Source organism: Sinocyclocheilus anshuiensis, unplaced genomic scaffold (assembly GCF_001515605.1).
Source record: "Sinocyclocheilus anshuiensis isolate Anshui unplaced genomic scaffold, SAMN03320099.WGS_v1.1 scaffold782, whole genome shotgun sequence".
Classification (NCBI taxonomy): domain Eukaryota; kingdom Metazoa; phylum Chordata; class Actinopteri; order Cypriniformes; family Cyprinidae; genus Sinocyclocheilus; species Sinocyclocheilus anshuiensis.
The window spans coordinates 2,392,848-2,417,964 of record NW_015546111.1 but is presented as its reverse complement, the minus strand read 5'-3'; the positions used below and the strand labels follow the sequence as shown (position 1 = coordinate 2,417,964).

Here is a 25,117-nt window from a genome sequence, read left to right as displayed (position 1 = left end):
TTATTATTTTCTTATTGTATTATTTTGCTTATATTTTAATTCATATTTTGGTGTAAATCTATTCCACAGAAATTCCAGGGACATCTGTTATTATCGTTCTACTTTTTTTTTTTTTTCAAAATAAACATTTACATAGATTAATTGATCAAACTGTCATGTAATTCTACAAATACTGTGGGAGCTATTTATTTGTTGTTTATTTACTCTGTCAGAAAGACTCCATCAAACGTTGAACTGGATGATTTTGTGGGTATAATAAAATGCGCAGAGGTTGTGATAGAAATTTTATTTTTTAGTATATGATGTTATTTTTTTTTCTAAATCGAAGAATCAAACCTGACATGTCGTTGGGAGTAAAAAATATGCGGACAAAGCTTGTATTTATTGACGTCTCGGTCAAGTTTTTAAACGAAATTTTAAAATGTGAAACAGAATTAGCAAAACTACACTAAATGGTTTTATATGGCAGCGCAATCTTTTGATCTTTTGGAAAAATTGAGAGCGTTAAATTTGTAATCCACAACAAATGCAAACAAATAAGTTTTGTGTATTTTCCCTGAAATAGAAAAAAATATATATATATATAGGATAGGCTATAGTTACCCTGAGATATTGAGGATTGATGCTGAGTGTTGCTTTCAGCGTTTAACACAGCGCGCTGTTTGTTCGGCCATTGTTTAGAACATCTAAACTAGTTAGATTTAAATTTCGTAGATTTAGTAAAGAACCAGTTATAGATGAAGTACTATTATTTAAGGTGTCGCTTAGTTGTGTGGCATTAAAACGGGGGCCTCAAATAGGCCTTCTTTTATGGCATTAATTTATTTAGCAATGAATGTAGTTAATCAGTTTTCAGTTAAATTTGAATATAATTTTGACAACAGTAAACCATAAAAGTTTATTTTACTGATAATGTGAAACATTACGTCGTCTTCGTAATAGCTTTCATAACTGTGTCGATTAATGATAGTGAACCGAATTTAAATTCTGGAGTTGCTTTTACATGTTTTTCGTGGTGCTTGCTCGGAAGGTTTGCAATAAGCGAATCGTGCAAATCCCAGTCCCTTTCCCATTCAGAGATTATAGACAAATTATAGATAAATTACAACTAGACTAGTTAAAAAAGTTTTAAAGTGATAACATTGTTTCCATATTTAGGAAAACAGGACGTTTTAAGTCAAGAATTGAGCTATTAATACCGTGATTGTGTAAAACTGTCATCCTTATCCTCTAGTGCCATCTAGTGAGGTTTTATTCTAAGACACCTAAAGCAACATTGATTAAACGTAACAACAGCAGCACATGGCGGCTTGTAGCTCAGCATTAAGTGGTTTTCTTCGGTGCTCTTTGATCTCAATATGCTTCCATGTTAATTTGCACAGTTTAATGTTACACATACCACGGATCATAATGAATCATAATTAATCCTGGTTTCCCCCCAAAACATATAGGCTACTTTGGTTGAAAATACCAGAAGCGTTTGAATTTTCTGAACTTTTAATTTTCTTTCTGAACTATGATTAGTTTTGCTGAGGTATAAGACACACAATAGACATGAACATTGGAAATTGTATTTTGAATATAATATTTTAAATGTCCACCAGCTTATCTTTCATTAAAAAACACCTTTACATACTGCAGACTCAATTGCAGAAGGCCTATTTTAACTATAAATAAAAGGATTTTGTTTAATATTAAATTATATCAAGCAGCTTATGCATGATGCTCTTGCATTTTCTAAATAATCCTAAAGAAGGTTTTTTTTCTCTCAAACAATTACTGTGTATATTGTATTTAAATTTTAAAAGTTTTTTAAAACGTTTTTACAAATGAGCAATTAGAAATTAATATGAATATAGAGGTAACCTGTTGTGCACAACCTGTAGATATTGCATTAACAAAACCCCTTTAAAATCTTATTTGGCTTAGAAAAGTGCATCAAAACCTATGATGGGTCAACTTTTTATGAGAAAATTCATTATTTTTATGGTGTTCATGTTCTGAAAATAACTAACTGCAAAATTATGCATTACATGTTTATATATTTTTAGGCTTTCTTTTGTTTAAAACTTGCTTATGTCAGGAAACGTGTGAGGCGTTAATAAGACTCCTAAAACTAGATTCTGTTACAAAAGGTATATGAAACAGAGAAAAGGCCAAATGCAATTTGATGCTAAAACCATTGTAGCAGGAGTGCAGTGCCACTTCTAAATTACAGGGTCTATAAGCAGAGGCAGACAGTATTATTATGCTTTCTGCTGTTGATCTATTTACAGGGGCGTAATGACAGTTTTCTGTATAGAAATCAAGAAATCGTTTCGTCTAATTAACTGCATCCCTCCAGGTCCTCAGGGCACGTTAGAGCTCCTCAGTCCATCATTAAAGTAGACATAAACAATTCATTACATCACTGTTAGTCCAATGAGACTGTCACTGCCAGATGCATTATTAATACGCTGTTAAACTCGGAGGGATTAAGACCAGGGAAGTTTTTTGACTTTCAGCTTGACCAAATTATTGAATCTCACGGGTGGAGATAATATAGACCAACCACTTGCCAAACATAATGTGTGTGATTTAGCACTAGTGATAAGATCAATGCTTTTATAATCTAACAATCACAAGAAAAAGACAAGCACACAAAATATTAAGCCTCACTTTATTGAACCAAGACCTCGACTGTCACTCTCAGATCTGACATGATGCCTCCTGCTTCCAAAAGGCACACATTTAATACAATATTCAAACTGACAACAAATAATTCACTGTAGCTACAGTACAATTTAACATAAATACAATCTATTTAACGTTAGGTTGCGTCTAATTAACTTTAGAGTTTGTTTACAGGGTGTGCTTATTATACTTCTAGTAAAGCACAAGTAAGTTAAATATGGCACTTAAAAAACTTTTGCCAAAAGCATATTTTATCCTTAATCCTAGTTTTGACTTGAATAGTTGTACACCTTTAAATAATAAAGTACATTGCCATCTGTGTTTTTCAAAATGAAAGTGTATTAAGAAAAAAGAAAAACCCTTTGGTTTAGGGTGATTTTAGCAAATCACAATTTAGCATAGCACAATATAGACGACCAGCAAACAAACAAAGCACTTCTCTCTTTAAAACTAAGGCACAAGGATATGTCATCTACCGGTTAGCATGTGCCTTTGTAAAAGGAAACGTCAAGTTTTGCAATAGAGAAAGCTTATATTTTGGTATTTGCCCTATTGTGTATATACATGTGCATAACAGGATTGACTCAAGATATGGGCAAAGTTTCACACAAACAAGGTATTGCCACAAAAGATTTCTGTGCCCAAGATTCAAGTCAATGTCCTGAATTTATAATCAATCAATAAATAGTCATAGTACACCCTTTCACGATATTTAACATTGATTTGACAACATTTAACAAAGCAAATAAAACAGTGGTACTGAAACACTTGAATAAGTACGTTTAAAACGAAACCATTCGTCTGTAGTACAGCATACTACAAACGTCTCTCTCTGAAGACAAAAATTTAACCCTGAGATTAAGATCAAAAACTGAGGTCTGATGAAATGTGTGAGATTCAATACATAGCGAGACCATTCAAGCTAAGAGCGAGTGAAACATCTATAACATCTTCGAACCGGCAGTTCAGTTTGTGCAAGTTCACAGCACCATGCGTCACCTGTCTCCCCAGGGTCTTAAAGACCATCCTGTAAAGCTGCTCCTGCTCGGGACCCATCGAGTTTTACTGAGTGAAACTCTTCTTGATGGACACATTTGGGAAAAGTCCACTGAGCTCCTGGACGAAGCGAGAGTCGATCTGCGAGCAGAAGGACACATCCAACAGCTTTAGCTGAGGACAACACTGCAGTAATTTCTGCAGAGAGACAGGGCTCACCATCCGTGTGCCTGAAAAACAACAATGAAAAAGAGTTAAAGGGATAATTCATCCAAAATGTTTTTCAGGTTTGAATCCTTAAACCTTAGATCAATTAAAAAAAAAAAATGTATCTCACCCAGTATATCAAGGTGCTCCAGAGCGTTGCAGTTGGCGGCCAGCTCCTCCAGGTCAGAGTCACACACGGTGCGGTTGGCGGTGAGGAAGAGCTTTCGTAGGCGGGGCAAACTGTGGGCCAAGTGCTGGAAGCAGCCGGAGCTGCTCTGAAGCGTGGAGCACCAACCCAGGTCCAGCTCTTCCAGGAGCCTGCAGCCTGAAACCAGCTCTGCCAGACCGCGCTCACTTAGGTTCCTGCAGCGCCACAGGTCGAGGGAGCGTAGAGAACGGCAGCGTGCACTCAGCATACTCGCCACCACATCATAGTCCTCAATCTGTGATGAAATCACCATGTAGCTACAGTGAACCACTCATCGATAATTGACTGTCTCTAAGCTATTCTATGACCATATAAAGACGAACAATCAGACAAACCAATGTTCCTGTAGCTGAAATGGAACATACCGATTTGCATACCTCATACCAAATACAATAATTAGGGTAAATTTAAATTGATTAGGACACTTTGGAATGGAAAACTGAAAAGGAAAAAGGTTCTTAAGATTTTTTACGTTCTTTACACTAAGAAAAAATGGTTCTTTTAATAATTTTCACCGAAAGGTTCTTTGGGGAGCCCAAAATGGCTCTTCTATGGCATGTTGAGAAAACCCCCTTTTGGAACCTTTATTTTTCAGAGTATATAACATCATAAAATTGCACTCTGATGCAACTAATCTTGTGTATCAGGGGTTGTGGGCAATAATATCCCAATAAACATGCATGGATGTCTACTTTAAAATAAAAATAGTACACCATTTGAGTCCCTTTGATACACTATTTTCAATGTATTATTATTATTATTATTATTATTACTATTAGAGATTCACTAAACCTAATCTTGCATACTGTGTAGTATGGATAGTATGTGACAATAGCATTTTAGTGCCATATTAAAATAAAACAAAATTGATTTTAAAACTCTCAAAACAAGATTTCAAAAATACATGTTTTGAGAATGAATGTGTAACATTATGGGATTAAAATATAATAATAATAATAATAATATAATATAATAATAATATAATGACAAGAGTAAAGTCAAATTATAAGGTTAAAGTCATTCAATTATGAGAATAAATTCATAATTACACCTTATTTTTAAAGTGGATGTAAGCTTTTTTCCTGCAAGACTTTCAATTCATTAGCCACTACAGGTAACAATCTAGAATATCAAAAAGTGAACTAAACAGTAAAACTATTTGTGGTATAAACCAGTGTGTTTATAATTACAAAAATAAAATATAGCTGCAAGCAGCGATATGGGGCCAAGCCCCGAACAGGCAGCAAAAGCAGTGCAAAGCCGGAAGAGCAAAAACAACACAAAGGAAATGTCGGCAGTACAGGTGAGATTGAACTCAAAATGAACAAAAAGAGAAAGAAAGACAAGTACAATGCTTACCCAGATAATAAAGAAATAGAAATGACACAACATAACACACAATTTCAAAAAGTTGACCCACACTGGACTCAAACCCATGACCTCAGGGTCTGGAGCCTGTCACTCATCTTGTTGAGCTACTGGGAAGGTGGACTATCATGCAGATGTTGATGTTCCATAATTCAAATGAGAATTCACTCAAAATGAAGAATCTGTACATAAATGAACAGCATTTTGTATTCAAATAAGATATCTCTTAAAAAGGCACAATGTCTGCGGTTTTGGCGTGGTCCACACAGGACTCGAACCCAACACCTGAAAGGTCCAGGGTATGTCACTTTACAACTTGTGCCACTCAGCTGATGTGAAATACTTAGGCTGCTAAGGAGAGCTTTCAGTGTGAAAATGAACACACAAAAGCATAACTTACCATGTTACTGACATTAGCATGCTAAGCTAACAATGTTAATGCAACTTAACCAATTAGCATGCTAAGTTAATTAGCATAACACCACAAACTCTGGCATGGTCAGAGAGGTATTTCTCGGGAACGGTAGTGAATATCAAAAATCTGTTCAGTCATTTCTGTGCGGCTCGGTCCAAAGATCATCTGCGCCAATTTTGGAGAAAATAGGACAAATTTTGTAGGAGGAGTAACGAAACTTATTTTTCAAAACTTAATTTATTTCAATATGGCGGACAGGCATATTGATGGAAAATGACAAATGAGATATCATCGGAATCGGCATAAACCAAGGAACGTAATGACAGAAAAAACAGACAATGTTGGACAATGTTGTCAAAAGTTAAAAGTGGTTTTGCAAAAAAACCTTATATCTCTGGAGCACAGAGTGGCGCTGTGTTAAAACTTCTCAGGTACCTTCAGGACATGCTGACGATGAAGCCAACCAAATTTTGTGCCGATATGTCAAATAATTTAAAAGATATTGCAATTTATGACAAAATTCAAAATCAGTATCCATGGATTCAGCACGGCAAAAAGGAATCCATCAACACCAAGATCATGATTTTCTGACAAACCGTTCAGAAGTTATTAGCAAAAATAGCCTTTTTCTGTATCTCATGACCCATTGGTGGTGCTGTTCCCAAATTAGGCATGTATCCTCAGACCATAGTCTTGATGAACCACAGCAAGTTTTGTGTCGATTGATCAAACTTTGACTGAGATACAGCCTCTGAACCAATTTTTGGCCGACTTCCTTGATTTTGTGATGTCATAACTTTTGAACAAAGATGAATAAAACAAATCTGTTCAGTCATTTCTGTGTGGCTCAGTCCAAAGATCATATGAGCCAATTTTTATAAGAATTGGACAAAATTTAAAGGAGTAGCGAAAAAAACTGATAAAATGTACTGTACAAAATGGCTGCTACTGTAATGGGTGAAGAATTTAATGTAAGATGTTGAATGTGATCAGCATGATGAGAGAAATCAGGTGTACTAAGTTTCATTTTGCTAGATCAAAGGGTTCAAAAGTTATATGGCTGCGCTATAGAGTTGGTCCTAGAGACCGCAAAGTTGGTCAGATCCCTATTCATGGCCATCTCTACAACTACAAGTGTACCAAATTTCATTATTTTCCTATGTTCCCTTCATAGGGCCGCCATTGACTCCCATTCGGGAATAATAATAATAAAGTAAACCAACTGTAAAAATACATGATAACAAATACCATTTGCATTTCGCAATATAAAGCATCATAACAGACTGTTTTTTTACAGCTAAAATAACCAGAATCGACTAACACAGGAAGCCTTGCACATTTATCAAAGTTAAACATAGTCATGCCCACTCTTTCTTTAAAAAAATAAATAAGGTGTACACAAGGAAGACTTTATTCTCATAATGCTGAGACATTATTTTCAAAAGCCTTTTTATGTTGACCATTGTTTTTAATGGATACCATTGTCATTTGCAAACTTGGATTTAGCCACAAACAAACTACACATCAGTTCCACTGTCCAGTGGACTCACCATGAGACAGCTTCCCAGGTTAAGGTGCCTGAGCTCTGGGCAGAATGTGAGGATGCTCAATATGGCTGATTGCTGCATGTGGAAAGAAATAAAATGGAGAAAACAGTGATGATTAACTCACAACACTAATGAGAGAATAACACAACCTTCTATTCAGATGCTAGTGGAGTTACAGGAGACAAAGGAAGGCACATTTGATATCACAAATTATAGATGACAACACATTTAACTCCGCTATTCAATATTCTTCTAAATAGATGTGTCAAAATAAAACTATTATATGACCTCACTGTCTGGCGCACATGGTTGACACTCGCATCGGAGATAGAGTGATATGATGTTTCACAGAAAAAAAAAAGGGTTTGTTTTGATTTTAAAAAGCTGAAGTGTCATGAGCACCACTAAGAGAATACAGTCATTGTTTCATTATTGTGTTGGCTTCAAAAACAATCACTCAACCATCTGAAGACCGTCTAGCTCGGTGTAGATTTCCATTGTTATTTACACCATTAGGTTACCTAGAAGACATTTTATTTACAGCTATGATGACAGAGAGGTGGGTTTGCTACAGACACAGCCTGCCGCCTGTGTGTTCGTGTGTATATTTATGTGCAGTCGCCATCACTACAGAAAAGTTACAGAAACATTATACCTGTTGGATGTGGTACCAATACAACTACAAATGCTGATTCACAGTTAACCACACACAGAGGGACGGGACGACCTTAGATTAGTGGCATGCTTGGGCCTGTACCAGCATGAAGAACTGATTTAAAGGTGATAATGCCAGTATGCAAGACTTACAAGGCCTGATGTTGTATAATTAGGACAGGTAACTATAACAGCTTAAAATAGGCTGGCATAAGCATGTTTTCTTCTTCAACTCCCAAGATAACTTGCTTTTTTAATGATGTAGTATAAAACAAAGGTAAAATAAACAAAGGTGATGCATGATAAAGCACACAACTTTTGGGGGAACACAAAATTTCATGGATCAGTAATTAGCAATTTCAGCTTTGGTGTTAAAAACTATCATTATCACCACCCAAATCTTTCACTTTAATCATGGATAGTCATAAAGATGTGATGCAGGAAATACAGTGCACATCACACAATTATTGAAGTATACAATGGGGTACAGAAACACATTGTTCATCTAATCTGTATGGAACTGAGAAGAGGGACAGTTTCCGTTTCTCATGTATTTATGTTTGTTGTACTGCAGCAGGAAAATAAAATGTTGTGATTGGCTGTCCCTCACAATGGACCCTCCCACAACTGAAAATAAGCAAATTATCTTGGCTGACTATCTGCATAACAACACTGTTGCCTTCTATAAAGCTGCATATTAACCTTTGTCAGGGTAGAACCATATTTAGGCCCTGTTTACACGGCGTTTTAAAATGAAAACGATCCTCGTCTACACTTGCATTTCAGAAACGTTCTCTGTCCACACTACACACCTGAAAATGTGACCATTCATACAGGTACGTAATATGGACTGTACGGTTGTTTAACAATGTTCCGACTGTTCAGCCGATGAAAAAAAAACTTTAAGTAGACAAAAACTCCACAAAACAGTTTTAAAAGTTGTGAATTGTAAAAATTACATGAACAAGGACCTTTATAAAGTCTGTGTAATTCTCACCCTCACAGCCTCATTTTCATTTACGCAAAGCTCAAACCTGACTAAGGTCTATTGCCGAATTGAACTTGTTTCATAATTGATTAATTTTCACACTTATTGAACTGAAATGTATGAACACTGAACTGATTTGTGCTGAATAATGACACCATTGTCTGTTATTTATATGCTGCTTTACAGCAGAATTTGAATTTGTCTCATATTTGAGGAAATGTGCATCACAGATTATTATTTTCCTGTCTATTACTGTGGAAATGTAATAATGACTGAAATTTTTGTTCAAAATTTGAAAATTCAAATGAAATGTAATTACAAATTAAAAATACATAAAAATTTATAGTTTTGATCAATAACCTATATTTCCCAAATGCTTTTTACACGAGAATCAGAATTTTACATGAAAATCAGTCATTAACATTTTCTCAGTCTTGCTCTCACCTCAACTTTTGTGCGGTACAGCACAAGCCTGCGTAGATTAGGGAGTTTGGCGATGAGATTGAAGGCCTGAGGTTGCAGACGGTCACAGGAAGCCAAATTGAGCTCCTGGAGGCACTGACACGTCTGGGCGATCACTTCTAAACACGCTTCAGTCAGGAAATGACAGCACGACAGCTCCAAACACACCAGACTCAGCCCACAGGCCTTCATAAAGCTTGAGGAAAACAGACAGAGATGGAGGGACTATTACAGCACATTTGGTAGATCAAAACACTTTAAATATCTAGATAAGAGACTCTCGCCATTACCTGCAGAATCCGGCGGCCGTCACGGCTCCACGGTTGCCCGTCCAAGACATGTTTAGTCTCTGCAGGAGGGTGCAGCGGCTCTGCAGGTGGCTCAGAGAGGCATCTGTGAGCTGGGCCCAGTACGGCTGCAGGCTGAGCTGGATGTACTGCAGTGGGTCACAGCAGTGTTTGTGAAAAAGCTTGCAGCTCTGAGCCAATCGGCACAGGTCCGGAACAGGCAGATGACTCACAATCAGCTGGATTAGCTAAAGTGGCACAAACAAACAGCGACCCTCAGACCAAAACATGGCATGCTAAATATTCTTCTTGTGTATCAAAGTACGTTACTTGTAAAGACAGAGATACTAAGATTACTCTCAAGACGTTTGTGAAGGCACTGATTATGTTTTTTGCTACGTGCACTGTTGGGAAGAGTGAACAATAGTATGAGTGTGAAGCTGGATATCAGTTTTTAGATAATGGCCAGATTATGTTTCGTGTTTGCTGTAATGAGACTGTGAGGTTGGCAGTGGTTTGGACAAGAGATCTGAGCTGCATGCAGGTAATGAGGGGTTACGCATTGGAAAGGTATTTTTAAATTACAATAAAATGGTCACTAATTGTCTGAAAAAGACCTACTGCAACCACACAAGCTGGGACTTGAGGAACTAGACCGAAGTATTCCTCTTCAATATCCGTCTGGTACATAGAAGATTTCAACATTCTATTGTCCAACTTGTGCTGTTATCCACAATTCTTGACAACAATCTTTGTTATCTGGCCTACATACTATTTTTTAATCATGTAGATGGCACAAACTTCATATTCCTAAGCATTCTAAAACTCACAGGCATCATGGGTAATTACAGTGAGAGTTTCTAATGCTAACCTCATAAGGGAGCCTTTCAAAGTAGCCGTTCCCCAGGTTGTGCCTGTTTTCTCCACCCGACCTGCAGCAGAGGCCTCCTGCATCACTGATCTCCTCTTCACTGTCACTCAGATCGTTGATGTCTATGACAGGGATCTTATAGAGGGCCAGAATGGGTCTCTCCCGAACGCCTCGCAGGATCACTGCATCCAACTCAGTGTAGTAATCCAACAGAGTGTTGTTCACCTCCAGACGCAGCAGGTTGCTGGCAAAACTGATCTGCCTGATGCTGGGGGAGAACTGGCGAGCTTGAGGGGTCAGAGCTTTGTTGGGCTTGCCGGCCCACAGAACCTCCCACCTGCAAAAAATACAACAATATGACAATACTCAAAACACAAACAATGGCATCCAACTCTGTAAAACAATCTGCGATATTGTTATTCGATTACGATTCTTAACTGAATATTAAGTTACATCTCGAAATCTGAAATTTGGTCACAATTTGGTGCAGTTGAAAATGCATGTAACTGCCATGACTACAGTTTTGGTTGAAATGGTTTACTAAAATGGTTTATTTAAAATAGGTAAAAAAGTTTGGTTAACAAAATAACCATATATTTTAAGTAAATATAAAATCAGAAAAAATATTTTAGTAACATTTATATATATATTATAGTTTATATAATTTTAATGTGTCCTTCATGAAGTGTAATTATTAATTACATTAACATGTACTAAGTAATATTAATTAACTTATTAAAGAATTAGAGTTAGGGTTTGGTTTAGTGTTAGTTGCTTGTAATTACGCATACTTTACTGTTTATTAATTATTATTATAGTAAATACATGTAACGTAACTAATACACATAGCTTTCAGCTGGATAAAACAATAACTGTGGGCTGCAAAGCAACAAAATGGTGATTTTTTTTCTATACCCACTTTATCTAATATTATTATGTATTTAAAAAATATATTATATTTATATTTTAGTAATATTGGTTATTAAATTGCATAGTTAAGGAATACATTTTTATTGTCCTACTGATGCATTACAATGAATTAATGGATTTTGTTAAAATAAGCAAAAACACGAACATTTAATGAGTAAAATATATCTGGACAAGATTTATTGGAGTGGGGTTTTTCATTTGGGTTAATGTACACTTTAGATAAGCTAATACTTGTTAATAGACTACTAATGACTAATAAATGGACTACATAGCCTAAAAATAATAAATAAACATATAAAAGATGAATTCTCTAGCTTATAGTAACTGGCAGGGCAACTGGGGCTAAATGCCATGGATCACATTTTGTGGGATTAGAACCTACAACCTTTTGATTACAAATCCAGGACATTCGCTCACACCTAACATTTTACCTCACATCAGCTGGAGGATTCTGGGAGAAAGGGTTGAGCGAACATGCTAGGATCCTGACAACAGCCCCGGGGTGGTAGGTCTCCAGCACCTCCACAGCTGTGGGATAGACGGGCTCCTCGAAGGCCAGTTCCAGGAAGTCCAGGCTGTGGAAATTGGGCGGCGTACGACGGAACGGGGAAGCAGTGCTGGTGCACTGCTCCCACCAGCTTCCGTAAGTGCGGTAGGTCTCCAGCACCTCCACAGCTGTGGGATAGACGGGCTCCTCGAAGGCCAGTTCCAGGAAGTCCAGGCTGTGGAAATTGGGCGGCGTACGACGGAACGGGGAAGCAGTGCTGGTGCACTGCTCCCACCAGCTTCCGTAAGTGCGGAACACAGCCGTCTGGGTGAAGTCTCCTGAGCTGGGATAGACGTTAGGCACTCCCGCCAGATTCCACATGGTATAGGACATGCTGTTCTCACTGCCATAGTGAGAGCTGAAGTCCAGGACCTCTTTGCCATACTGCTCGACCTCAACGTTGATGGGCAGCGCCGAACGCTGGCCCAGCTCCACCGCCCGCCGGCTACCCAACGCCTCGCTCCGCGTCCCGCTCCTGGAGCGCCGCCGTAGACAGATATAGTAAAACATGCTCAGAAGGGTTAGCATAGGAAACATGGAGCAGCAGGACTGTGTTTGAGTCAGGAAGCACAGCCCTTTTCTCTTCCCTGCACTGCAGCACGATAGGCTCTACACAGTACAGGCTATAGGCCAAACTGCATGCATGACCTGTGGGTTATAGAGAGACACACACAAACAAAATCACACAAGACTGTGAGAACCCTGAAATATGAAGGAAGATAAGTAATTTTATGGGCTTCATTCATGAAACACAAGTTAAATTCAATAGTGTATATTATTCGTAAAAGCATTCAATGACAATTTACATAAGAATGGAATTATGAACAACATACATATAGTACCTTATATGCTGTAAATGCTAAAGGAAACCTTCTGGTTTAAATACAAGCTAAACTCTCAGAAAAATAATTTCTCTCAGAAAAACAAATAGCCTACAGATAAATGCATTGACAGCAGAGTTATTATTAACTAAAACTAAAAAAACATTTTTGTTAATTAAAATAGAGCTGAATTAAAACATACATATTAAACAAACTAAACGAAAATTAGAAATGTTGCCTTGGTAACCAACTAAGTTTAAACTGAGGCACATTTGCTGCCATTTGCTTAGGATGTGATCATCCCAAATGGTGCAGAAACAACATAATTGTTGACTTCTCCTATAATAAAAAATCTCCTAATAATTCAGCCATTTTGAGAATTGAGCATGTTCAAACATCTATTGTGGAGTGGAATCTGGGTCGGGGCAGACTACCGTTTCTTACAACACTGACACTTGTACATCCATTTGTAAGTGTATTTCTGTACATATTGTTTGACTTGTTTTTCCAAAACGAGTTAGTAAAAATTATTTTCTGATAGTTTAATTTGCATATGGCTCATTTGATCCAAGGACATGCAAACAGCATGTCTTAATGTGTAAAATATATATCATAAACTGTATTGCATATCCCTGAACAATCTAACTACTGGCATGAACCATAAAGTCTAACAATGGAACTTCCTGTCAAAGGTCTTCCTGTTGAGAGATTTATATGAAATAATGACTTCTGTCAGTTTTTTTTTTCTCTCCAGTGAAGATGTATTTCTGTTACTTACGCAATATATTCTAGTGGTTTAAGATAAAACAACAAACTAATATCATGCTGATTACTGCCAAATAGTCAATAAAAAATAGTGAAAGCCATTCAATTAATAACTACCAACATAGCAAGTTAAAGGAATAGTTCACCCGCCCCCCCAAAAAAAAGATCTTACGTCAGAGTTGTGAAAAATATACATGTTTCAAACCTGTAACGTTATGTCTTTCTTCTATTAAACACAAAATGAGAAAATGACAGAATTTTCATATTTGGAGTGAACTATCCCTGTAATGTTAGTCTGAAAGCTGTTGCTGATGGCTGCTAGCTCTGTCATTACCATATCGTTTGATTTAGCCATATGTGGCTTTTTATGTGATCGAAACGTTTAAAATGTAACCAGAAAAGAGGAACTGTTAGCGAGCTGAGCTATAGTTCATTAGGCTGGGTTATGAATCGGCTAAATAAGAACGCAGGCTGTCATGCCACACCGCACTGACGGACTTAAAAACAATGTCAACTTACAGACGAATCAATGGTGTGTTGGAGTGTTGTGCTGAGTGTGTTCTGTGTTCTCGGTCCATCTCTCCCTGCTGCTGTCATTGCTCGCACATTCTTCACGGTTCACGCGGAATATAAACATCCGCTTCACCTCTACACAATGCATTGTGGGAAGTGGAGTTCTACCACACGTCATTTATAGAACATTTTATTAGAGTTGAAACACTACTATCCAGAATTGTGAGCTAAACAACAAACTGCAACAAAACATGAGTCTTCTCTGTTCACACCTCCAGAAAAATCTTGAATTTAAAAATAAACGTTCTTTTCGCAAAATTATAAACGCCATAAAGTCCAGACAGTAGCGTATATTAGGTATGGTTGGACAGTGTTTGATAGATTTTTTTTTACAGATTTGTGGTATGGCTTTCTATAACTATTTCCTAGTAATTTCTAATTCAATCTCAGAAAGAGGCAGATAGCCTATTATAAACATAAACATGTAAGGTGCAGAGAAAATTAAAAATATCTATGACAAAGAGCGAGACCATAAATAGAAAACATTCAGTTAAAACTGTAGGCCTATACGCAGCAGTATATTTGGATAATCAGGCTATAATTAATTATTTCTGTTTATTATCGAAATGCATTATTAAAAAAGAAGCTATAAATGCAATAAATGATCTCATTCGGTTCTAATTCTCTCATTATTATACTATGCTGGGACACAAAATCATTTAGTGTGGCATTTGAATAATGATTGCCGTAAAAAGTTATGGAAACCCTAATGAGTTATGCTGGCCATCAGTCTAAAGAATATTGGTTTGATTAGTTTGGCTTGTCAAAATTAACTTAAAACATTACCAAAAATAGTGGTGACATGTACATTTACATGAATGCCTCTAGCAGATGCTACATTTAGAAGCGACTTGCAAAAGATGATGTCAATGTTTTGTGTTAACCAAAAAAAAAAATATTATGCCTAATCATGTCTGCACATAAATTATTCACAGACTAATGACTGGAAAGGAGAACATGTTTTCTTTTTTTTCTTCTTAAATGTCACTTACAGTTTATTATTATTCACCACATTCAGCTGAAAATGACTTGTAGTCAAAGTCTTTGCAAAACAATTATTTAAAAAAAAAGAAGAATATATGTACAATATATACACAAAGGTCTAAAATAATTTTTGGTCACTTATTTCACAATAATTTCTCACTTTTCCTCTCACTCTGTAGCTTACGCTTTTTCTTATGCAAAAGGCATTGAGAAGCACCAATCCTTTGTAGTCTGGAAGAAAGACATTGTTTTGATGTTCTGAATAATACATTTGTCTGTTAGAATTGACTGAGAATGTGGCGATTGTGACATTTATTTCATCGTAAATGGCCACATTCCCTCATGACCTGTCCTGCTGGACTCTCTGGTGGATAGAAGGCACCACGCAGGCTTGGCTCCAAAGAATACGTGCCTCTGGCTGTGTGGGCTAAGTGGTGGGCTCACAGAGGGAAACAGATGCATATGACCACGTCTTGGCTGGCATTTGCATCGATGGATGACGTGTCCAGTCAGTTTGTCTCATGGGTGAATTGAAGCCCCATTGTCACCACAAAGAGCACTGAGTCTCTATGGAAGCGTCACTAGGCAATCACAGGCCAAACTCTCATTAGGAGTGGAGCTGAATGGCAGATAGAGAAGACAACTGATTTTGAATAACAGGTTTTTCTTTGATTGCCACTTTATTTTACCATAAAAAAGACATTTTTTTGTGAATTATGAATGACCGATTTTCATAATTGCCATCAGTTTTTGAGGTGTGCCTGAAATTTATGACTATAATGAAAAACTGTAAAAACCTTTCCAGTCTCTATTGCAAATGCACTGATGACAATTTAAGGTAAGACACTACAGGCAAAGAAATTGTTTTGTTGTTTTTCATGCGCTGGTTAATTTTGAGATTTTAGGCTTTTATAATGTGTTGTTTCAGACTAGTGAAAAAAAGGAAACTTTTAAATTCTTTATTGCACTTTATCTATTTGCGTCCATAGATTCCACTTGCAATACATATCTTTAAAAGCTGTTTTCTCAAAATTATTTTTTTCCTCACACATTGAGCCAGAAATCTCCACTTAAGTAGCATCTACAAATACCAAACATTCCAGTTTTATTTTCCATCGATATTCTGAAAATTTTTACAGAGGTTGTTTGTTCATATATCATTTGCCTGATTGTACACCATTTTTTATTGCTAAAAACATGGTGAAAATGTTTTTTTTTTCTGACTGTTGACAGTATTCTCTGATTTATGGCGTTAAAACTCCATTAAAAACTCTGTACAAAAATATAATATACAACATTGTCCTATATGAAGTGTGATATTGCCATATGTTACCAAAGGCGATATATAATATCTATTTGATTTTTTGGTTTTGTTATTATTTGTAGCAACTACAAGTTAACAATATTTATTTTATTTATATGCAACTTTATTAAAACAACATACATATACAAAAAACTGTATGTTTATATATGTTTTTGTAATAAATACATGCCTATCTTTTATATTTTCTTATATAATAACATGTATTGACAAGTTTTAGGATGGATATACATGAGCATGACATACTGTATGTGTCCAAAAATGTATTATACATACATAAACGTACATATTTGTATGAGCTAGACATTCATGTTAATATCTGAAATTATTCCAATTTCTAATAGGTTTCATATACGTTTTTCTTTCATATGGCAATACATTTCATATATGGAAATTGAATAACGGTATATGTTTATATATTACATTTGCATATGGGAAGGAACCAAGAATTTTAAATCTGGCTTTATTCATTGTGATTTCTGTTATGGAAATGTATGTAAATTAGTGCATATTTATTTAGATAATGCATAATTTGCATATTTAAAAAAAAAATCGGAAATACAAAAAAGTTTCAATTCTTAATGTAATCAATCAAATGGGGAAGTATGGTGATATCTATTAGTTTTTTGTTTGTTTGTTTTCACCTGGAAATACACAAATCTTTTGGGTCCAAATGCACAAGGACAAATCAGATGGTTGATGAGAAGACAGTTAGAAGAGCAGGCTGATGGTTTGATGAGAGGAGAAGCTGGATGCCTTTACCTTTGATGGGAAAAAGATGCATGAAAAACAATGATTTGGAGTATACCTAGAAACGGTGGATCATTTAGAAAGAAAAAAGGGGAGAAAAGAGGATTGTGGAAGAACTGACAGGAAGAATGGTCTGAACGACAAAGGGAAGGTTGACGGTGTTGAGTTTGTTAGCTTCCAGCGCGGACAGCTCCCTTGACTGACAGTGTGATCAGCTGTCACCTCCTGCAGGCATCACCGACAGGCCTCCTGTCTTCTGTCAGGCCTCAGTTCCAGCCTGCTGTTCCATACCCACGTGCACACACACACACACACACACACACACACACACACACACGCGCGCCAAAGCCCTATTCTCCCTCCGACCCAGCTGTCAAAAAGAGCACAGCTAAATAATGAACCTGGCCATATTCCTTGAAGGAAAGGCAGCGGGGAGGGGAAACGGAGAGAGAGAGATGAGTCTGAGGATCCTCAAGGGAAAACCAAAAACAAACCTCAGTCCATTTAATCCCTATCTTCACAGCCACAGAGGAACAAGACAACAGTATCAACAAAAATCCGGCTATCCTTTCATCAGCTGTCATAAATAAGACTTGCTATGACATTATCCTCTCTCTGTCGATCAAAGACCACTTGGCCGATGCTTACCAGACACAAACAGGGAAGGAGTAGGAAACAAACCAAGCTCCCTTTATGGATCCCTCAGAGATACAATGCTGTTTGAGCATTAGGTGTCCAATTTCCACCAAGCATTTCTGAAATATAAAATAATTTTGGATAATGAATACTGGCTTGAATAATAACTGTAATTTTACAGCAGCCTTTAAATTTACTTCACCTCTATTCTTTAAAAAGTTTACAATAAAACTAAAATAATGAATATTTTATTTACTTTATTTACAGTAATCTTAGGGGATAATGTACAGTGAGGTGGTAAACAAAAAAAATACAATCCTGTTTTTTACATGGCAAATAAATAAATAAAGTGAGTGTCTGACTATACTTCTTACTACATGATTATTTAGCAAATAAAATACACATGAAATGAAGCTTTTGATGAGATTTGTATAAGCTTGTTGTTGTATAAACTGGCCAATCAGAATTAAGTGTCCCAGACAGACAGATAACAACTTTTTAATTTTTCTATAACAGACCTTTATGGTTGCTGAATGCCATTGACTTTAATGGTTACATGTATAAGGTTAAAATATAAATCACTCAGCATTTCCACACGAGGACAAGCCATTTAATGCTGCCATTTTCAGCCTAGGCTGTGGATTTTCTCTTCTCGTCCTCTCATTCCCTTCAGAGACCCATTCCCTTAACAACAGCAACGATTTTCAGGATCGCAGCAATCAAAATTGAAGCCTGCTAAAAATATTCCAGTTTCCACTCAAGCCATCCTGATAATGTAACATTCAAACATTTGATGCACTTCAGCTCTTAAAACGTGTGGTTGTATAACCTTTCAAAGGTTTTAGTCAATGCTGATCCATTATCATTTTTTTGAATTTTTTTTTACTTAAGACGCAAATGACAAAGCCTACTTATATCAGCTTAAATTCTCCATTGCACCTTCTTTCTATGCATCTCACTCTGATTCATCCACTCAAGTTTGTGTTAACAATGGACGGCGAAACACTTGAAATAAAGAGCTTTTGTAAATTCAGTGCCTCAAAACTGGGTATGACTCAACGTAGCGCAATGGCTTTCCTTTGAGTTAAACTAACATGTACTGCTCACCCGTGTGTGAATATGAACATTTTAACTTCAGAACATGAGAGCACATATGAATTATTAATCTTTAACACTTTCTGTTTTTGATCCCTCTCATCCAAAATGATACACACCTGTTTTGTTTTGGTTCTTTTCAAATCCCTAGTGGCATTCAAAAGGCATATTGGTAGCTTTTTCATGAAAATCACACCTGCTACTAATTGTAACTGTAAACACGGCTCATAATTATTCCCATTTAATATCCATTTTCAGCTTATCAAAATTATATTTGATTACCCCCACATATCTTGCAATTGACTTCATTTATAAAGGTCAGCTATTTGCACCGGCCAGGGAGTGATTTAAATGATTTTCATGATGGTTACCAAAGTTATTCGCCTTTTGTCTAAATGACAGAATCTGCAAATATAATTAGCACGGGTGGAAAAGAAGTGAGATAGTGGTGTTGGCTGTCATCACTTTCTCCTATTGTTACAGTGCTGTGTCCTCCAGCTGAACTTCACTACACTGAGTTTAATTGGTTTCAGGAACTCTGCTTTGAGGAAGTCATAACCTTGATCTTCCCCCAGATAAGAGATTCCTTTTTTCGCCATCAAATGCATGCAAATTTCAGGCTAAGCCTGGGAGAAGTGTAAACAGACAAACATTGTTTTATTCCATTGTGATTCTGATTAGAGAGAAATAATTAATCACAGTGTTTTAGTGGCCCAGAGACAAGAGATGCACTGATCTTAGTGGCATAGAATGACACACGCTACTGTAGCTTTAAGAACAATGATGAGAAATGGCCACTGATGTCTTTAACTTTGAACTTTACTTTACAACAGAGGAAGAACAAGAGTGTTATTTGTTTATATATATATATATATATGTATGTATTTATTTATTTATATACTGTCTGTCTCTCTCTGTGTGTGTGTGTGTGTGTGTGTACCTGGTATTTATCACGTTATGGGGACCAAATGTCCCCACAGGGATAGTAATACTAGTAAATTTTGACCTTGTGGAGACATTTTTGAGGTCCCCATGAGGAAACAAGCTTATAAATCATACAGAATGAGTTTTTTTGAGAAAGTAAAAATGCACAAAGTTTCCTATAAGGGGTAGGCTTAGGTGTAGGGTTGGTGTAGGGCAATAGCACATACAGTTTGTACAGTATAAAAACCATTTCGCCTATAGAATGTCCCCATAAAACATGGAAACACAACATGTGTGTGTGTGTGTGTCAGTCAGTCAGTCAATCAATCAATCAATCAGTCAGTCAATCAGTAAATCAATTAATGTCTTGTGAAGAGGAAAGCTGCATGTTTGTAAGAAACAAATCCATCAAGACATTTTAACTTTAAACCGTTGCATCTGGCCAAAATACGAGTCTACAATAATGCTTTCTCCAGTGAAAAAATCCACATGGATAGAGGACTTGAAAAAGTCTTAATGATGGATTTGTTTATTAAACACACAGCTTTTCTCTTCACAAGACATTAATGAATGTATTGGAGTCGTCTGGATTAGTTGCAGATTATTGTGAGGTTTTTATCAGCTGTTTGAAGTCTTATTCTGACAGTACCCATTCACTGCAGAGGATCCACTGGTATGCTAAATTTCTCCAAATCTGTTCCTACAAAAAAAAAAAAAACTCATCTGCATCTTGGGTGGCCTGAGGTTGAGTAAATGTTCAACAATTTTTTTTTATTTTTGGGTGAACTATTCCTTTAAATACTTATTATGACTTTAAGTGGCACTGTTTCAATCAAGAGAGGTTTAATTTTAGAGAATTCCTAACTGTTTTATGCCTTTATAATATACCGACAACCACCATAAAAGCACAGGGGGCAAAGAGATGAATCAAAGTTGATTTTCAAAAAGCTGCTAAATACTAATAGGCCTATGGAAGGTGTACAGAGGTTCAAACAAATACAAAACACCATCGTGGCAACACACAACACTAATATAATGCATTAAACATTATTTTAACATCATAGTATGTAACATTATTAAGTTTTAAATTTAATATTTAAATTTAAGTTTTTCACTGTATATGGTAAGGTAACTTACTGGTAACCAATTAACTGTCTTTTATTGTTAAAATTATGATAATTTTTACATTGTAGGCTAATTTTTACAGTACTGAGGTAATATTTACAACCACATCACTATTTTTATGGGATTGCATTTTAGATTTAATTTGAAGGATCCATTGTCAAAAACAAACAAGGATAAAAAAAAATGTTTTCTCTAAGGCAGAGAGTATGTGAATAAACAGTGGACAGGCTACCTAAACACTGAGTGATTTCATTCTGCAATCTTGGCACGCAAAACCTTTTCTGAGAGCACTTATCTCACTATTCCTCAAGGTACGGAGATCAAATCCCTGCGTCTTTCACACCTGCCTGGTCCTTCTTCAGTCAATAAGAAACTAGAACTCACTTTTGAGAAAAGCTTTAAAAGATACAGTTTCCAAAAAGAACAATCTGGGTGATAGACAAATATACAACTAGAAATAATGGACACAATGTGAAACATGTACTCCTCTCCCACTCTCTCAGAGAGAAAAAAAAAGGAAAAATCCGTGGAAGACAATGAAAATAAAAATTGCAATGAATTATATTTTTGTAACACCTGCAGTATACAAACGAAAGCTAAAGACAGCTAGTGAAAGATCAAGGGTTTTGTTGTTGTATATAATGATTCAGAAGAAATCAACTGAATTAAAATGCTGAATTAAAAGCTTAATCCTTCAAATCAGTATCAACGATTTTACTGCATCACACTTTTTCAAAAGAAAGGAAATAAGGTTGCTGCTTCAAACATTGACATTAATACACTACCATTCAAAAGTATGGGGGCAGTAAGATTTTTTTAAATTGAAAGAAGTTTCTTATTCACCAAACTGAATGAATTTGATCAAAAATACAGTAAAAATTCCTGTCTTCAGTGTTACATGATCATTCAGAAAGCATTCATTTATGCTGATTTGCTTACGTTTTGCTGCTTAATATTTTGTGTAAAATGTCATGCAATGTCATCAAAAACATTGCAAAGGAAAACATTGTTTGAGAGCTTCTATGTGTAAAAAACAACACTTTCTGGGTGAATATACAAGTCTATATTTTAATTAATTTAACACTGACCAAATTGTTACTTCTATGAAAACTGTATTATTGTGAAATGAACACTCCAGGTGTTATACTATTAAAATAATTACTGTCAGCCCCTTGGAGCATTGCATCCCAAACACTCAAGGTATTTGAAAGTAATTTTAGTCATTACTGTTATCTATTCAAACTATTTAGTCTGGGTCACAAATATATATATCACTTCTTTTTAATTGACTGTTCTTACAGTGCTATAAAATCCCAATTCATCTACTGCACGACCCTTTCTCTTTCCACCCCACTGCTGCCAAACATCTCCCTCTGCGAGCGTGACACACTCCCATGGAATGTATTCAAATATTTTGACATTTTGCCTTTCCTTACTTCCAGAGCAGAAATTATTTGTGACAGATGGAGAAGGGCTCTGTCTGATGAGCTCCCTCCAACACCACGGGCACCTCTCTCCTCCTCGGTGTGCCCTCTCCATTCATTCCTTCTCTGTCTCTCTCTCCTGTCATGTGTGGTGGCCTGTCTCTTTCCACAGCTGCCCCAGGTGCATCCTCCCTCAGTGATAAACACACAAAAGGGAGACTCCATCAAAAAGTTGAGACAAGAACATGTTGCCGTTACCTCGAGCCGTTCTGGTCTGATGGTCCGAGAACACGTACACAGTCCGTGTCAATGGCTTGTGACGGAGGCAGCCTGAACACAAAGCTAAAGGATGTAAAGTTCGACAGCGGTTTCCACAGCAGAGTTACCTGTCTTACTAAGTGTCCCATTACTTTCAGTAAAGAAAACTGATCAAAAAGACAAACTGATGGCACGACGGTATGTCTATATGACATATATTTTGCCATGTTATTTATATGTGTTTTTTTCCCCACTAAAATGAAGCATGGATGAATACCTTTAATCGTCACAGTCACTGGGCTGCTTGTCTGTACTAATGCAGCGGCTGTGAGAGATGCAGGACATGCGATGTTGACACCAGAGCAGGAGTTTGAATAATGCCTCTCATTAGCCACTGAAGCGGTTCTTCTGCCTGTGTCTGTCCCCGGTCATTTTGCGCCAGCGTGATAAAAAAAAAAACAAGCCCATCACGTCTGAAAGCTGTCATCAATCAAAGATGGATGCAGTTTACTGCTATGAAAAGGCATGAATCTCTGTGATATTTTCTTAGGCACAAACATTACAACAGCTGTGTTCCAAAACCTACAGAGCTGCCTATGAAGACAGCATTTTAAGGCATCATAGACATGAAGGGTGCCTCTTAAGATGGCTTGTTTTGGCCAAATTATAAGGCAGCATTGTACATATAATAAACAGAGAATGATGGTGGATGATGTTGAGATGATGTTGATTATAAATTAGATATTTTCTATTAAATACTTAAAAGTATCAAACAAATAGTTTTGTATAATTAAAATAAAGTACTTTACTCAATACTATGTATTTTATTGCCTATTAGAGCATTGTACTTTTAGTTTAGCAAAATGCAAAATCAAAAATCTGTTGGAATCAATTGTTAATCAAGTCAATTCACATCAATGCTCAAAATGTCATGTTTTTAAAATGTTATATGAATGTTAAGGGAACATTCCATTTTTTGATTTTGCAAACATTATGGGAACGTTACTTTTTAATGTTCTCTGAACATTCTGAAACAAGCAGTAACATTTAAAAAATGTTGAATGTTTGAATGGACATTTTCTATTTGAATATGTTTTACAATTAATTTATTTCTGAATTCTCAGCAGCAATTATTCCAGTCTTTGGTGCCACATGATCCTTCGGAAGTCATTCTGATATGCTGATTTGCTGCTCAAGTAATATTTCTTATCATTATCAATGTTGAAACCAGTTGTGCTGCTTAATATTTATGTGGAAACTGTAATACTTTTTTTAGGATTCTTTGGTTAATAGAAAGTTCAAAAGAACAGCAGTTTCTTTGAAATAGAAATGTTGTGTAAGATTCTTTCTCAATAACATGATTAACATCTAAAAAAAATAGGTATAGCTAAATAGGTTTTGGAAGCTTAAAAACTCTGCAGCCACTTACAATAAGAGCTGCCACAGGATCAGTTTTCAATACAGATACTTTTTCTTCTATACTGTAAAAGAGCTCAGCAATCAGTCACATTTGGAAAACAAGAACTGTATATATAATAATTTATGAAGCAATTTCCTTGCAAAAAAAAAAAAGATAAGACAAGCAAAAAACGGAGAGAGCGAATCTTGTAAGGCAGCACCCATCTGTGGTTTGAGTCGTTGATTGAGTGTACGTCTGGCCGTGCATATACAATAAGAGCTGCCACAGGATCAGTTTTCAATACAGATACTTTTTCTTCTATACTGTAAAAGAGCTCAGCAATCAGTCACATTTGGAAAACAAGAACTGTATATATAATAATTTATGAAGCAATTTCCTTCCAAAAAAGACAGATAAGACAAGCAAAAAACAGAGAGAGGGAATCTTGTAAGGCAGCATCCATCTGTGCTTCGAGTCGTTGATTGAGTGCACGTCTGGACCTACATACTCTCAAGAGCCCACGGGGCAAATGAAACCCCAGCTACACAGCGCATCAATCAATAATACACGCAGCGTATAAGACTGAGAGGGAGGCACAGTCTGAGCACATATGATAACAGGAGATTTCCAGCAAATGAGAACCCGGCACAGAGCTCTTCATCATCACACAGTCTGCAGAATCTTCCTCCTCTGCCATCCCTCAACTCTCCCACCACATTTTCACTGTGTTTGTGTGTGAGGGCTCAGTGGTTTGAACTGAAGCAGACAGACTAAATGTGTTTGCAACGTTCCTCTGACACATTTTGTTTTCATTAGGGGTGGTGTGTTTTACCCAGGTTGTGCCATCTTGGATGTGGAGGTTGTTTTGGTGAAAATGCTATATTAACTG

General features: G+C 36.4%; 1 protein-coding gene across 2 annotated transcripts; it reads right to left on the bottom strand.

Moving 5' to 3' along the window:
* Nucleotides 1-2,657: 2,657 nt before the first annotated feature.
* Nucleotides 2,658-14,372, bottom strand: LOC107700759 (F-box/LRR-repeat protein 4-like). 2 transcript variants are annotated; one of them, XM_016502554.1, is made up of 9 exons: nucleotides 14,259-14,372; nucleotides 12,274-12,801; nucleotides 12,038-12,126; nucleotides 10,677-11,013; nucleotides 9,809-10,053; nucleotides 9,501-9,714; nucleotides 7,418-7,489; nucleotides 4,007-4,319; nucleotides 2,658-3,899 (listed from the first exon to the last, which is right to left on the bottom strand). In XM_016502554.1, exons 2-9 carry the CDS (start codon nucleotides 12,688-12,690, stop codon nucleotides 3,736-3,738), a joined length of 1,851 nt encoding a protein of 616 aa, XP_016358040.1. In that variant the 5' UTR covers nucleotides 12,691-12,801; nucleotides 14,259-14,372; the 3' UTR covers nucleotides 2,658-3,735. The 2 variants fall into 2 exon arrangements, with proteins under 2 accessions (XP_016358040.1, XP_016358039.1); XM_016502553.1 differs by having other exon boundaries at nucleotides 12,038-12,241; nucleotides 12,389-12,801.
* Nucleotides 14,373-25,117: the final 10,745 nt, after the last annotated feature.